This window comes from Parasteatoda tepidariorum, chromosome 12 (genome assembly GCF_982258835.1).
Source record: "Parasteatoda tepidariorum strain Cologne lab strain chromosome 12, Ptep-v5.0, whole genome shotgun sequence".
NCBI classification, from domain to species: Eukaryota; Metazoa; Arthropoda; class Arachnida; order Araneae; family Theridiidae; genus Parasteatoda; species Parasteatoda tepidariorum.
The window spans coordinates 65,316,694-65,330,720 of record NC_141766.1 but is presented as its reverse complement, the minus strand read 5'-3'; the positions used below and the strand labels follow the sequence as shown (position 1 = coordinate 65,330,720).

Sequence of the window (14,027 nt, the reverse complement as noted above, 5' to 3'; positions counted from 1 at the left end):
CTTTTTTTTAATCAGTTGTTTGTTATTTTTTTCATTATTATTCCCCCCCCCCTTTTTTTCATATGTCAATAATTTTCCTTTGTTTTACCTTCATTTTGAACTTATCTAATGAGTTCTGTTTACTTGCAGCTTATGCGTAATAAATGAAACTTATTGTTTTTCTTAACTTTCTTCGTGTTTTCTTGTATTTATTTATTTTGTTGTATATATATATATACTTTCTAGTCAATACAAAACAAATAATAAAATTGTTGTTTTAGGATTTGATGGGAAAGTACTCTATTGAGAATCTATTGAAGTTTTCAGATCGTGGAGCTTCTAGTTTAGCCACATCATTGTTAGATGAAATAGTCAGCAGAGATGAAGTGGATGAAATCAAACCATTATATAAATGGGCAAATTATAAAAAAGGAGGACAACTTATTGAAAGATATTTGTTGGAAGGTGTTAAAGAACTAGAAAGTATCGTTCTTAATGAACTCAAAAAATTCATGTATTGCGAAGGGGAAGGAAAAGACAAGGTAACAATATTTCTAGATTCCTAATTTTTGCGTAATTTGAACGTAATTTGGCGTATTTTATTTTTTGATTACAATCGAGCAGAGAAATTAAAAGTTAAACTTTGCCGCGCAAGATGTTGAATATTTCACCGAAACAAGTAAATAAACTGTTCTAAGAAGACATGTATGTTTTTAGTTGTGTAATAAAGATAATTATGAGTAAACATAATTATGTTCTCATAAGATAATTTACATAAATCAGTATTGAATAATTTTATAATATTAAATTTCTATCCGATTTTTTTCACATTCATATTAATATTCTCTCTGCTCTGTTTAATTTTATTTTAAGAAATATTGTATGTATGCATTCTAAATTAATGGTTCTGCTATATATAGTATCGTAATAAATAACTTACTGATTCTTGTGTCTATCATGCACTACTTTACAATAATTGAAGAAAAAATTTCAGTTTTTGTCAATTTTTTAAATTTTTCAAGAAATGCTTAAAGGATTATTTTATAACCTTATAAATATTTAGGTCATGCAACTTTTCACATTTATCAATAAAGTTTAAAGCTTTGAGGGACTGGCAATAAATTACGAACGATAAAAAGTGTTTCCGAACACCCTATGTCAAAAAGTAAAGCAATGGAAACGCAACTTATATCGATCACTTTGAATACTATATGAAATAATTTCATTAAATTTCGTAAACCTAGCTAAACCTTTTCTTAACCTTGAGATTCGAATATTTTTAAAAAAACAAATTTTTTTGTCTTACGTTTTTTGCGATAACTTTAAAAATATTCAATGACATTAAACAAAATAAAAATTCGTCAAAAATTATGCAATATCTGATCATTTAAAGTAATTCTTTCATATTGTGCATGCGAGGAAAACATAATTTTGCTGCGAATCGTATTTAGTAACTAAAAAAAATCCAATTTGAATATCTTGAAAATTTAAAAAATTTAAACCATTTTTCTAAGCTTTTCTTATGTTTTGAATAAAAGCTCTGAATGGTAAGGGGTTACCCACAAAATTCATTTTGTATCGAAAGACAAAATTTAATAGTATATAAAAAATATCCTACAATAATCGTATTTACACCAAAATGTGCTGGTATAAAAAAAGAAACATGATTTTTTATGAGAGATGATCTCTCATAATGCCGGTGTGATTTTTAATAAATCTAATTGTTTAATAATCATTTGTGGAAAATCCTTCCTAAATAAGGAATCCTTAAAAGCTTTCCTTAAAAAAGTTCAAACTCTACTTAGGGCTGGGATAGTCTGGTTGTTAGGACCATGTTCAAGAGTTCGTAGGTTTGATCCCCGCCGGCGGAAGACACCCCGTGTAGTAAATAGTAACTGGTGCACGTTAAATCTGTCGAGTCTCAAAGTCCTCCATGTCCCCATAACAAATCAATACCTCTGGGAGTACTGCTCCAGGAGTTTCCTTGTCTTCTGGAATGGTTCAAAATTACATGGCTACCGAGTTTAACATTAGTAGTCGTAAACCCAAACATTGGGTCGGCTGTTCAACGACAGATATTAAAAAAAATCTACTTAGAAAATTGCTGGAAACCGCTAAAAAGTTAAAATACAGCCAAACAGAGTCCACCAACAGTTTATTTTTGAAAATTAAATAAAAAAGAATATTTAAAATTTTCCCAAAAATAAATTACGCCAAATTACGCCAAAATCGCCACAAAGAATTCATAAATGGAGTAAAGGCATCTGAGCTTGATGTAAATTTTATCCATTGTTGGCGTAAGATTCATGTTTAAAGTATGTATGAACGCTCGATTCGTTATTGATTTGAAATAACACAATGAGACATAATTATTTTACTATCAATTATTTACATAATAATTTAATAGTAATTTAATAATAATTTTTTTAAATAAATATTTTTTTGATTAAAATTCCTGAATTACTTTAAGTAACAATCATGAAATTTTGTAATTTATTGTGTTTTGTAATATTGTTCTCAATCTTTTCATTTGAAATAGCTTAATATAATGTTTCAGCTGGATGGTAAAATATGCTGGAAGCTTGATGAACGAGGCTTGTTGGGAGAATCATTGCTTCATGTTTTAGTTATATGCAATACGGATGTTCATACAGATATTGCATTGTACTTACTTGATCGTTATCCAGTATTGTCACAAGATATTGTTGAAGGAGAAGAATATTATGGTAATATAAGCTTTATCGTCTCATAAGAAATTATTATTGAACATTATTATTTTTATTGAACAGATTTTTAAATAAATCTTTTCAAGATTAAATCTCTCACACGCAGGAGTAAAATTTCGCTGTCTAGAAAACCAAAGTTAGAGAATACACTTACATGTTAACCTTTTATTTACTTCTTTAATGAAACAAATAATTGAAAATACCTCATTACGATTACGTGTGAAAATCATGTACATCTTTAGAAATGATTTGAAAAAGATGGGTAAATAACAATTTATTTTATTGCTATTTTACCATATTTAAGCAAAACAGTCAAATAAGAAAATGGTAAACCAACCAGTGAAGGAACATTTCATATATATTGATTAAAAATAAGATTTTGAAAGTTTTTCTTTAGATTGATTGGTAACAATAGCTTACTGCCAAACAATAGGAAGTCATCTAACAATGTATTAGATTACCTGGCCACATAGTGTTCTCTGGAAAAATGTTTGAATTTGTTATTATCTGAGCAACACCTTGTTTCTTTGATAAAATTGTAAGGTCAGTGTTTGTAGTTATCCGTTTAAAGTGCAATTAATTGTATATAATAAGACTTTTTTTCTCATTGTGAAAAATAGAATTCAAAATATAGTTATTGAAGTTACGTTTTATTTATTTTAAGCATCATAGCATAAGCAAGTACTGAGATAAGGGGGTGTTTATTTATTGGATTACCAAATGGTGAAAAACCAGTAAAGGAACAAGTGTTCCTTTACTGGGTTTTTTGCAAGTTAATGAAAATAAAAGAAAAACTTTAATTTTCTTGTACCTTTAGTGATGTCATGCATCAAAAGTATGTCAAAAATACAAAAAACAACTTCTTACCAGTGAGGGAACAGGCATGTTCATTTACTGGGCATAGATTTTCCGGTGAATAAACAGTATGTGTAATCTAATCAGAAAATGAATACAATTTACAAAAGCAAAAAAGAGACAAAGAACTAAATTAACAATTAAAATATTAAATCAAAATGGAAAAGCTCCTAAAGCAGCTAAAACCAAATTTACTTTATTTTAATTTAGATATTCAAACAAACATTAAAGCAGGAAAAAATAATAAAATAGAATATATGTGTGTCTGTAAGACAGCATTTCTTCAGGGGACACACTGTCCCCTGAAGAGTTTTATTTTTATTTATTACTTAAGTTTTATTTATTATTTAAATTTTATTTATTATTTAAGTCTTATTTATTATTTACTACGTTATTATTATTTACTACATTGTTCAAGATTTTCAAACAGGTGTCAGCACTTAATATTTTCTTACTGATTCTGCAATTTATATTTTATTTTATGCTATTTTGATTTGGTTAATCTAACTGTAGCTGTTACTATATTTATGATTTCAAGTAGGCGTTTCGTTTTTAAGTCTTACTTTGTGTTTGCTGGTTCATTATTTTTCAGTGCTTTTCAATTTTGGTAATAATTTCCTTATTTGTCTATCCATTATGGGGCCTCGGGGCACTGTCAGTTTTGGTTTTTCCACTGACAACAGAAAGGTTCCTGCGTGTTTCTAGACAGTGTGTCCCCTGAAGAAGTGCTGTCTTACAAACACACATATATTCTATTTTTTTTTCCTGCTTTAATGTTTGTTTGAATATCTAAATTAAAACAGTATGTGTTAATATGTTGACACTTTAATTTCCAATGCATGATTACAAAAAATTTTTTAACATTTTCCAAGCATTTGTATGTTATAATTTCAGGAATAGTCTTATTTTTAGATATTTGTATGGCATATAAATTCATAAAGAGCTTTAAAAAATAACCAAACATAAGTGCTTCTTTACTGGGAAATATTGTGTTCATTCACTGGTAAGAACTGTTCCTTCACTTGGTCTTCTTACTACTTGTTATTTGAGCCTCCAAAGCTTTAAAACAATATTATGTAAGTTCTCTACAATTCTTTTTACATAATTTGCAATTAGTAACGAATATGTTGACACTGTCATTTAACTAAAATTACGAATTTCAAAATTATTATGATTTTTTAAAAGGCAAGTGAAGCTTAAGTGTTTCCTTCACTGGTTAGTTAACCCTATTTCTGCTGTTAACAGTGAATAAAATTGTTTATTGACTGTTTTCTTGCAATACAGGTTAACAGTCAGGATTTTATTCGCGTCAACTAGTCAGCACAGCGAATGAGAATTAACTGCTTCGAAAACTGGAAGTTAAACGATGAGATAAGGATTACTAATTCATATTTTTATTTTACATCATCAGATACAACAAGGGATGCCTAATAAACTTATAAGTGTGTGATGAATGAAGCCTCTTGGTTCCTTTCAGCTGATGGGTACATACATACCCAGGAAAGTATCGTGCGAACAAGGATCGGGCAAAAGTTCGACAGCCCTAGGGAAATTTTTGGTCGTCTGATGAACAATAAAAATATTTACTATACAATCCTTTACTGTAAAAAAAAAAATGTGTTAGAACACAAAAATAACTAACTGTAAGTCAATTAGTTTACTAGTTGGACTTCTTTAAGTTAATGGGTCGGATCTTAAATTTATAGTTTTCTAAACGATAAACATTTCAATCTATTTTGATTTCTGTTATTTTTAGCACATTTGGTATCTTATCAAAAAATTGTATAAAATCTATATTTTTTTTAATATTTTTTATTTGTTAATGAAATAATTATCGAATTTTAACAATATACAAATTTCATTTCGTAAAAATATTTCATAGAAGTTATTATAACTTAAAAAAAGAGCCCTATAATCCTGGGGGAAATTTCAAATCAAAACAAACTGTGTTCTGAAGAAAAATTAAGTTCTGAGAGAGGTTGAATGGGGATTTGAATCCCAGCGCTGACGTCACATTTTTCTCTCCATTCCTTCAATACAGGAGTTTCTAGTGTTCTTCACTCCTCCATTCCCAGATAGCAAAATAAGGTTTATTTTCACTCAGTAAAAACCTTTAATGTAAACTTAAAAAGGTTGTATATACGGTTTACGTGTAAACCTTCTAACCTTAAAACGAGATGTGTGACCATCTGCTCTATTCTACGCACATTACCCTAATCCAAAACCTTGGAAAACAACCTTCGATATAAAATCCTTAAATCGAAGTTGTCTTAAGGTTTTCAAGCGTAATAAGAAACCGTGAAAAAAGCTAGTCTTAAGAAGAAAATAATCTTAAATCTAGACAATTATAAGGTTTCTTTCTTGTATGCTCAGCCAAAATCCACCTTGTCATGAAATTTTAATGGACAATGCAATTTGATCCAATCACTAGTGTGAGGTCAGCTAAAGCATCATGATGGACCTAAGTGACCATTTTACGTAGGTGACAATACTTTTCAGAAAAGGTTTTAAAAATAATTTTTAACCCTTTTAGAATGAAAGGTTTGAAACTGCAATATTTTTGCTTTATTTGAAAAAAGGTTTTTAGCGCAAACATTTTCGTGACAATGAATGGAAGGTTTTGACTCAAGGTTGCTGTAAGGTTACATGCTTTCTGGGATTGGTAACCCTGGGCTGTTGGAATACGGAACTCTCATTGACGTATAGATGGCAGCACCACAGAGCTACTCAACATAAAAAAAAGTATAGAATTTCTCATGAGAGATGCCACCATTAGGTAACTAATTAAGGCACATTCCACTGATTGTTTGACTAAATATAACTCAACCTAACTTCAATGTCCATTACCTAAACTAAAAGCCTAACCCAACCTTACTCTAATGTTTATTTTTTATTTATATGGTTTTGTAGCTACGCTAGTTGTAAGTGGTTACAAAATCGTATAGTTTTGTATTCGTGGTTTTTTAGCCATACCAGTTGTAATTCGATTCAAACCAATACACGTAAAGAATGTTCCTAACCGCAAACTACACGGTTAATTAGATTGTATGATTTTTGCAAAAATAATTATATACTAATTTGTTTTTCATTAGGAGCAACTGCAGTTCATTTTGCAATAGCGTATGAAAACTCCAAGTTAATGAAAAGATTGGTTGAGATTGGTGGAAATATTCACGAGAGAGCCCGAGGAAAATTTTTTTTGCCAATAGATCAACAATGGCCTATACCTAGAGCTAAAACTAATTTTGAAGGTATCAATTGCCTTTTTTTAATTTGTAAAATCTGATTCAATTAATATTTATTGTTTTGGATACTCTAACTACACTGTGAAAAATTTTAGTGTATGTCACCATTAAAAATGGTGGCAACTACTTTACACCAAATTGGTGTAGTGAAACACCACAGAAAACTCTTGATTCTTGGTGTTTCCAAGAACCAAGGATAGTTCCTGAAATACCATTAATGTTTTTTACATGGTGTAAAGTAGCTGCCACCATTTTAGTACTCCGCAACACAAACACACTAATAATTATCCTTATTATACAACTAAAAATGTAATTGCATTTTGTAATGGGAGCTTTTGTTTCTTCAGCAGTGGTAAAACAACAGCAAACTCAGACAATTTCGTATTTGATTTTAAACAATTTACTGACGATATCCAAAGTTCCTTAAATGAGCGTGAGTTAGTTTGTCCGAATATTTGATTTAGGAGATCCTTTGTCTTCTGGGCTGGGTTCAAAATGACACGGCTAAGGAGTTGAACAGTGATAGTAGTAAACGAAAAAATGGGCCTGCTGCTCGTTTACGGTTACAAAAAAAAATTCACTTCTCTGACCTCCCATATTTTAAAGAAGGAGGAATTCGGCTGAGAAAAAAAATTGAGTTTTTTTTTTCTGAAATATATACTGTAACTTTAACTTGAATGCCTACTTTAATCAGAATAATGGAATAAGATTGCTTTTAGTATGAGATCAAAGGTTTTGCCGTTTTTTTTTTGCGTAAAGTAAAAAGCGAACCTTAGTATTTTACTGATATAATGATTAGATTTTCACGTGCTTGAGTTGTTCTTATTGGTTCGAGGGGTTAACATTAAGCATACAAATTAATTGGCACAGACAATATTCTAAGTTTCGAAATCAGGTATAAAAACGCACTTTCTTCGATTAAAGAAGAATTTTTTCAACGATTTTGGGCTCTTAAATATAAAAGGGGGTTCCGCAATTTGGAAAATAAGATCCGAATACTTTAAGTCTTAGAGCAATTGAAAGTGTGGACCCCTTAATGTTAATTTCACTTTCTGCGCATTTCTAGGTCTTAAAGAGTTATATTTTCACATTTTTATTTCACAAAAACTGTCCAACCAATTCTATTCAATTTTGGCCCTTAAAATTACGTAAATTAAGTTGATGTAAAAGTATTTATCCGCATTATTTCAAAGATTTTTTGTCCATTGGTGAATTAAATGATAAAAATTATAAATGATCATAAAAACTAATTTTATTGCGTTAACTTATCTTTCCATTAACAAAATTTGTAATTGTGTGCATTTTTATTATCTTTATTAATTTCAGAGACACGACGAAATACGCTAAAAATTAAATTAATAGTAAGAGGTCTTTACTTTCAACCACTGGCTTGACTAAACTATTGGAACTACAGTCTCTGGTCAAATTATTAGACGCGCTATAAGATTCTATGTAAAATCTTAATTATCAGGTGATACTATGCGACTGAAACCGGTTTGCACTTGCTTACGTTAGTGCATCAATTGGTTAAATTGGACGATATATAATATAAATTTTTCTATAGGATAAAGTAGACGATATTACTACTAAACTCAGGGGCGCGACAGCCCATAGAAGGCCAGGGCCTACTGTGCCCATCTCAGTTTTCTTTACCTTGGGCTCTGGGGTGCAGGAGCAGATGTGCAGGTCAGGTGGTCAGCCGAACGTGGAACCCCTAGTGTTTAGTTCCCAAGCATGCTTGGTACTCATTTATAGACCCACTGAAGGGATGAAAGGCTGAGTCAACCTTGCCCGACCCTAGGATCAAACCCAGGACCTGTGGCACGGGAGTGCGAAGTGCTACCACTCAGCCACCGGGCGTCAAATTAGACGACACAGTATTATAAAATTATAGAATATTTATTATATCAAGCATTATTTTAGTATATTATACTAATTAGATCAAATTATTAGACGCACTGTAGTTTTTTAATAATTACATGATTTGCACGAGTTTATATGCAATACTTTTATATTTAAACAAACATTTAATGGGTTTTTATTCAGGAATTTTTTTTTTATACTTCCTATTTGTATTTATTTTTAACGTATTGCATTACAATGTAAACCAATTGATACAGGAGCGTAAAAAAATGCAAACCGGTTTCATCCGAGTGAAAACAATACAGCGGTATAGTATCACCTGATAATTATAATTTTACGTAAAATTTTATAGTACGTCTAATAATATCAAAATATCATGTGACCAACTAATTAGCATGTTTAAGGTTAGGCTACTAAGATACAGCTCTAGTATGGGAAAATCCACTCATTAGATTAAAAGTTCACTTTTTTATTTTGAGCTGGGGAATACATGGAATGAAAATTATAATTATTTTTATGTTAAGCATGGAAATTATTTTCAGGTTTAAGTTATTTTGGAGAATATCCACTTGCTTGGGCAGCTTGCTGTGATGATGAATCTAGCTATAATTTACTAGTGAAGCATGGAGCTGATCCAAACTTACAGGACACATATGGCAATAACATATTGCATGTTCTAGTAATTCGTGATAAACTAGTAAGTAATATCTTTGCTTATAGAGAGATGGAAAAATAACACAATAATTTTAATGATTATAAAAAACACAACTAAATAGTACATTGTTAGAAATTTCGAAGAAAAAATGGTTAAATAGCAATTTATTGAATGGTTATTTTCCCATATTTAATCAAAACAGCCAAATAACCATAAATAAAATGGTAATCAAACTGTTAAATTAGTAAAAAACTGTTTCTTAACTGCTTTCACCTTATACAGTTAAACAACCAGAACTTTGCCGCACTAACTAAAACCACCTACTTAGTTCTTTGCAACTGCGTACATATCATAGCCGAGCGGGCTTGCCTTTCACTTTCATGACCGACAGAACTGGAGTTCGAGTTCAAGTGCTGACACCACACTATTTCCTCCATTCCCTTCAACGCCTGAAGAATTTCCAGTGTCCGGCACTCTCCAATGCCTATCACCTTACGAAAAGCCAAACTCCTATGTTTAGTTATAAAAAAAAATTTACGTTTTTGAAAAATGCTAGTTTCAAATGGTTAAAAAACCGTAAAGGAAAAAAATGTTCTTTATCGTAAAATTTACGGTTAATCGGATGGACAAACAGCTGCGAGATATTTTACTACAATTTTAGAATGAAAATTTTAACAGTGTACTTTACAAAAAGGCCATTACTATGGATGGTTGACCATGTAAAGTTAAGCGCATGTGGCGCTAGAGGTTAAAATTCGTCGACTTCTGGGTTACAACTTCCGACTGATTTTCATGCCTAAACTTGAAAAAAAAAACGCACCCTCCAATATTATTATACTTGTAGTGATTACAATCTAAGACTTTTTTTTTTAAATCTAACTTTCAACGAAACAAACAACTAATAAATTTAGAAGATTCCGCAAGCTTGCTATGCTACCCAAAAAATAACAAATGGTGCTATTTTACGTAATAGCACCATTTGTTATTGCACCATTTACCATTACCATTTGTAAACGCACCATCCAATATTATTATACTTGTAGTGATTACAATCTAACATTTTTTTTTAAAATCTAACTTTCAACGAAACAAACAACTAATAAATTTAGAAGACTCCGCAAGCTTGCTATGCTTCCCAAAAAATAACAAATGGTGCTATTTTACACTCTTTTTATTTTATTTTATGACCGCCGTTGAACAGTCGACCCAATTTTTGGGTTTACGACTACTAATGTTCAACGCCGTAGCCTTGTAATTTTGAACTCAATCAAGAAGACAAGGAAACTCCTGGATCGGTACCCCCAGAGGTATTGATTAATTTTTTTATTTACACTCTTATAGGTAATTAAGGGATAACTTTCAAAACATGGCTAACCTTCCACTTTATTTATGCTGTGATATTTATTTGTTTTATGCTCATGGCCTGTTAGAATGTATAAAGAACTCAGAAAACTCTTAGGAATGGTAAAATTTCGATAAATTTAAACCACAATAATAAAACTTCCTAGAACATTAAGCTTGTTCACACATAGCCTCGTAAGCGTAACCTAAGCGGAGGGATAAACCGGAAGTCTTCTAAATTCCTTCCGGATTTAGGAAGTTATTGCTTACATTCAGTTAACTATCCATATTTCGAAGTTACTGTAGAAATCCCTTCAGATCGAGCGGAAGGAATCACTTCCCCGCATGCTCCGAGTTGATATTTACTAAAAAGTAGAGTGCACAAAAAAAAGCGGACCACTCACTATAACTTTTGATCTAATGATCGAATCTTCACGTTCTATGACTCAATTTAAATTGTTCGAAGATGTGACCTCAGATATGCTAATTAATTAGTGAGGAGAATATTTTAATGTAGAAAATAATGTGCGAAAACATACCTTCTCTGATTAAACATATCTTTTTTTACCCAAATATATAGGGGGTAGCCGCAATCTGAGAAATATGTTCCCAATAGTTTGGTGAAGAAAGCGACCCAAATTCTGGACCCGTTAATGTTATTTTTACTTTTTGCGTATTTCATCCCATCCCGAGAACTTTTTAAGCGAATTGAAACTTTTTCGCATACAACTATAAAATTCCTTTATCCAAAGATAATTCCATGCAAAAATTAACCTTTAACAAATGTTTATCACTTTTTATTATTTTATTTGATAAAATTTTGAATCGAAGAAATTTTGAATTGTAAGTTACATAATTTTTTTCCATCATTTTAAAGAAAGTCACTTTACATGGTGAAATAGAAAATTTTAGCGAATAGTTCTTAAGAAATTGAATTTTTAAAGTACGATTTTTTTTCTTTTGCGTCTTTTTACGACGTTCAGAACATTCAGAATACAACAGTATAATTTCAGAAACTTCATAGTAATAGAAAATGCAACTATTAGCAATGTTTAAGTGGGTACCATTGAAGTTTATCATTATAAAAATACGTTACATTAAACCCACATTTTCATTAAAGTACAATAGGGCACAATTTATTATATACATAGTTATTGACCTTCCATAATAGTTGGATTTAATTACGAAAATTCAAATGAAAGCAAGAACGTATTGACTTTCATAGCTCAGCGATTGTAAATGAACGACACGTGCGACGTCAGTTCGTAAATAATCACGCGACTCCCCGTTTCAAGTGAAAAGGAAAGTAAGCTTTTTTAGCTTAAAAATAACTTAATAAATAGCATTCTTTGAAATGTACTAAAATGTTTTCTGGCAGTTTTAAGGGATTCTGAATGCATTAAAAAAATTGACTGTAATTGTCCATTGTAGAGTACGGCAACCTCCCTGAACTCCCTAACCTGTTGTCAGTACTCTTTTAATTCAGGCTCTCTACGTATACGTATCTATAAGAGATGTGATAAGAGAGAACCGTATTGAGATCACATCCATGTGATCTTGGGCCACTAGAGTCAGAAAGGCCCTTTTTCATCTTGGACCGTGAAGGGATAATCATGCGATCACGGTCATGAAGGGGTTAATGTAGAGCTGTCACAAAATTTCTTCAATTTTCCCCAATCCAAGTCTTTTACACCAAAATGTTTTTAAGAGGTCTCTAAATAAAAAGGAATCCATTCGAGTCAGGTGAATGAGTTGGTAATTCTTGTTGTTGTTGTTTCTAATGCTACTTGCCACTTTAGCAAGCCTGCTTGGAGAAACCGAGCAAATTTAAGGAAGAGGGTGCGTTTTTTGTTTCTCAGTGGCGCCATCTACTGCCAAGAATTCGTCTTCAGCCAGACACACGTCACACCCGTTTATAGGGCGGACCCATTCATTCATGCAGAGATCGTAATTTTTGTCCTCGATCAGAGAACGATCGATCTCTAATCCTGTACAGAGGTATTGATTTGTTATGGGAACATGGAGGACTTTGCGACTCGAACTCTCGGACATGGGCCCAGCGCCCTACCGACCAGGCTATCCCGGCCTGTAATTCTTGTATTGTAAGGAAGTAATTTTTGTTTCCAAAAGAAGTTTTGTTATATCTTTCTATGTTACATAAGGGCATGTAATTGCAATATATATATAAGATAAATATATACAGTAATTACAGATGGCATTAGTAAGTACTAAGCGCAATCACAAGTTAAGCGCAAATACAGTTTAAGCTCTGATTCCAAGAGTTTCCTTTACCTATTCTACACTGGTGTAAGAAATTAAGAAAATTTGCAGACTTGGTCGATTATCTCTAGAAACTACTGGACCGATTTTAATGAAATTTGATACGTACATACATTGATACAATACAAAACAAATAACCCTTCAACAATTGTAATACACCCGCATGATCGCGCGTAACACTCGTTGAAGTCGGAAGGTATGAAACAGCGGTTGCAGAATAAATAGCAAAAAAAAGGTCTAATAGGGGGTATGGTCCCCTCTTACAGATATACAGGTCTTGCAGCTTGATTTCATACTTAAAATAAGACAGTTTATCATTCCCTGTGGCAATTGGCCTGAATTGTTCAGCGTCAATTTCATACCATCCGACTCCAACGAGTGTTGCGCACGATCATGAGTGTGAATTGTTGAATGGTTATTTGTTTTGTATTGTATCAATGTTTGTACAGATCAAATTTCATTAAAATCGGTCCAGTAGTTCCAGAGATAATCGACCAAGTCTGCAAACTCTCTTAATTTCTTACATAAGTGTATTTTATGTCCGGTATTTCCGACAAAATATAAATAAGCTGCATTGTATTTTACCTTTGTTAGTAATTTTGATGTGGTGTAAATATTTATATTTGTTTCGATATGTGAATTGATAAATTCTTTCTTTTTCAGAAAATGTACGGATATGCTCTTCGCCACCCAATTAAACCAGCTTCAGATCGTTTATGCAACAATTTCGGTTTGACACCTTTAACTTTGGCTTGTAAGCTAGGGCGGAACACCATTTTTCGTGAAATGTTAGAATTTAGCTCCTTGGTAAGAACATTTCTATATTTTGTTTTTATTAAGATATAGAGGTATTTACATACTTCTAATACTTGCTTTCTGTAAAAAATACATTTAATATTAAGAGAAGATTTCTTAAGTCAAAAGTTTCGATGATTTATGTTGGTTTCATGATGGTCCAACATCATTTGATGGTCTCCATCATCTAGTATTTTCTGTTTTGCTTACATGGTTTTCGATATACCAGCAAACTTCTATCATTCTATGATGGAAAATAATACTTTAAGACAATGATCGTTAATCATC

The 14,027-nt window shown here is 31.5% G+C and overlaps 1 protein-coding gene across 4 annotated transcripts in view; it reads left to right on the top strand.

Moving 5' to 3' along the window:
* The window catches only part of iav (transient receptor potential cation channel subfamily V iav), an 81,637-nt gene that overhangs the window by 24,409 nt on the left and 43,201 nt on the right, over positions 1-14,027 (top strand). For all 4 annotated transcript variants that reach the window (XM_087155865.1, XM_087155868.1, XM_087155866.1 and 1 more), the window contains 5 exons: positions 261-521; positions 2,537-2,705; positions 6,653-6,811; positions 9,211-9,365; positions 13,608-13,751. In XM_087155865.1, the coding sequence (XP_087011991.1) occupies positions 261-521; positions 2,537-2,705; positions 6,653-6,811; positions 9,211-9,365; positions 13,608-13,751 (888 nt within the window). The remainder of the gene's footprint in view (positions 1-260; positions 522-2,536; positions 2,706-6,652; positions 6,812-9,210; positions 9,366-13,607; positions 13,752-14,027) is intronic.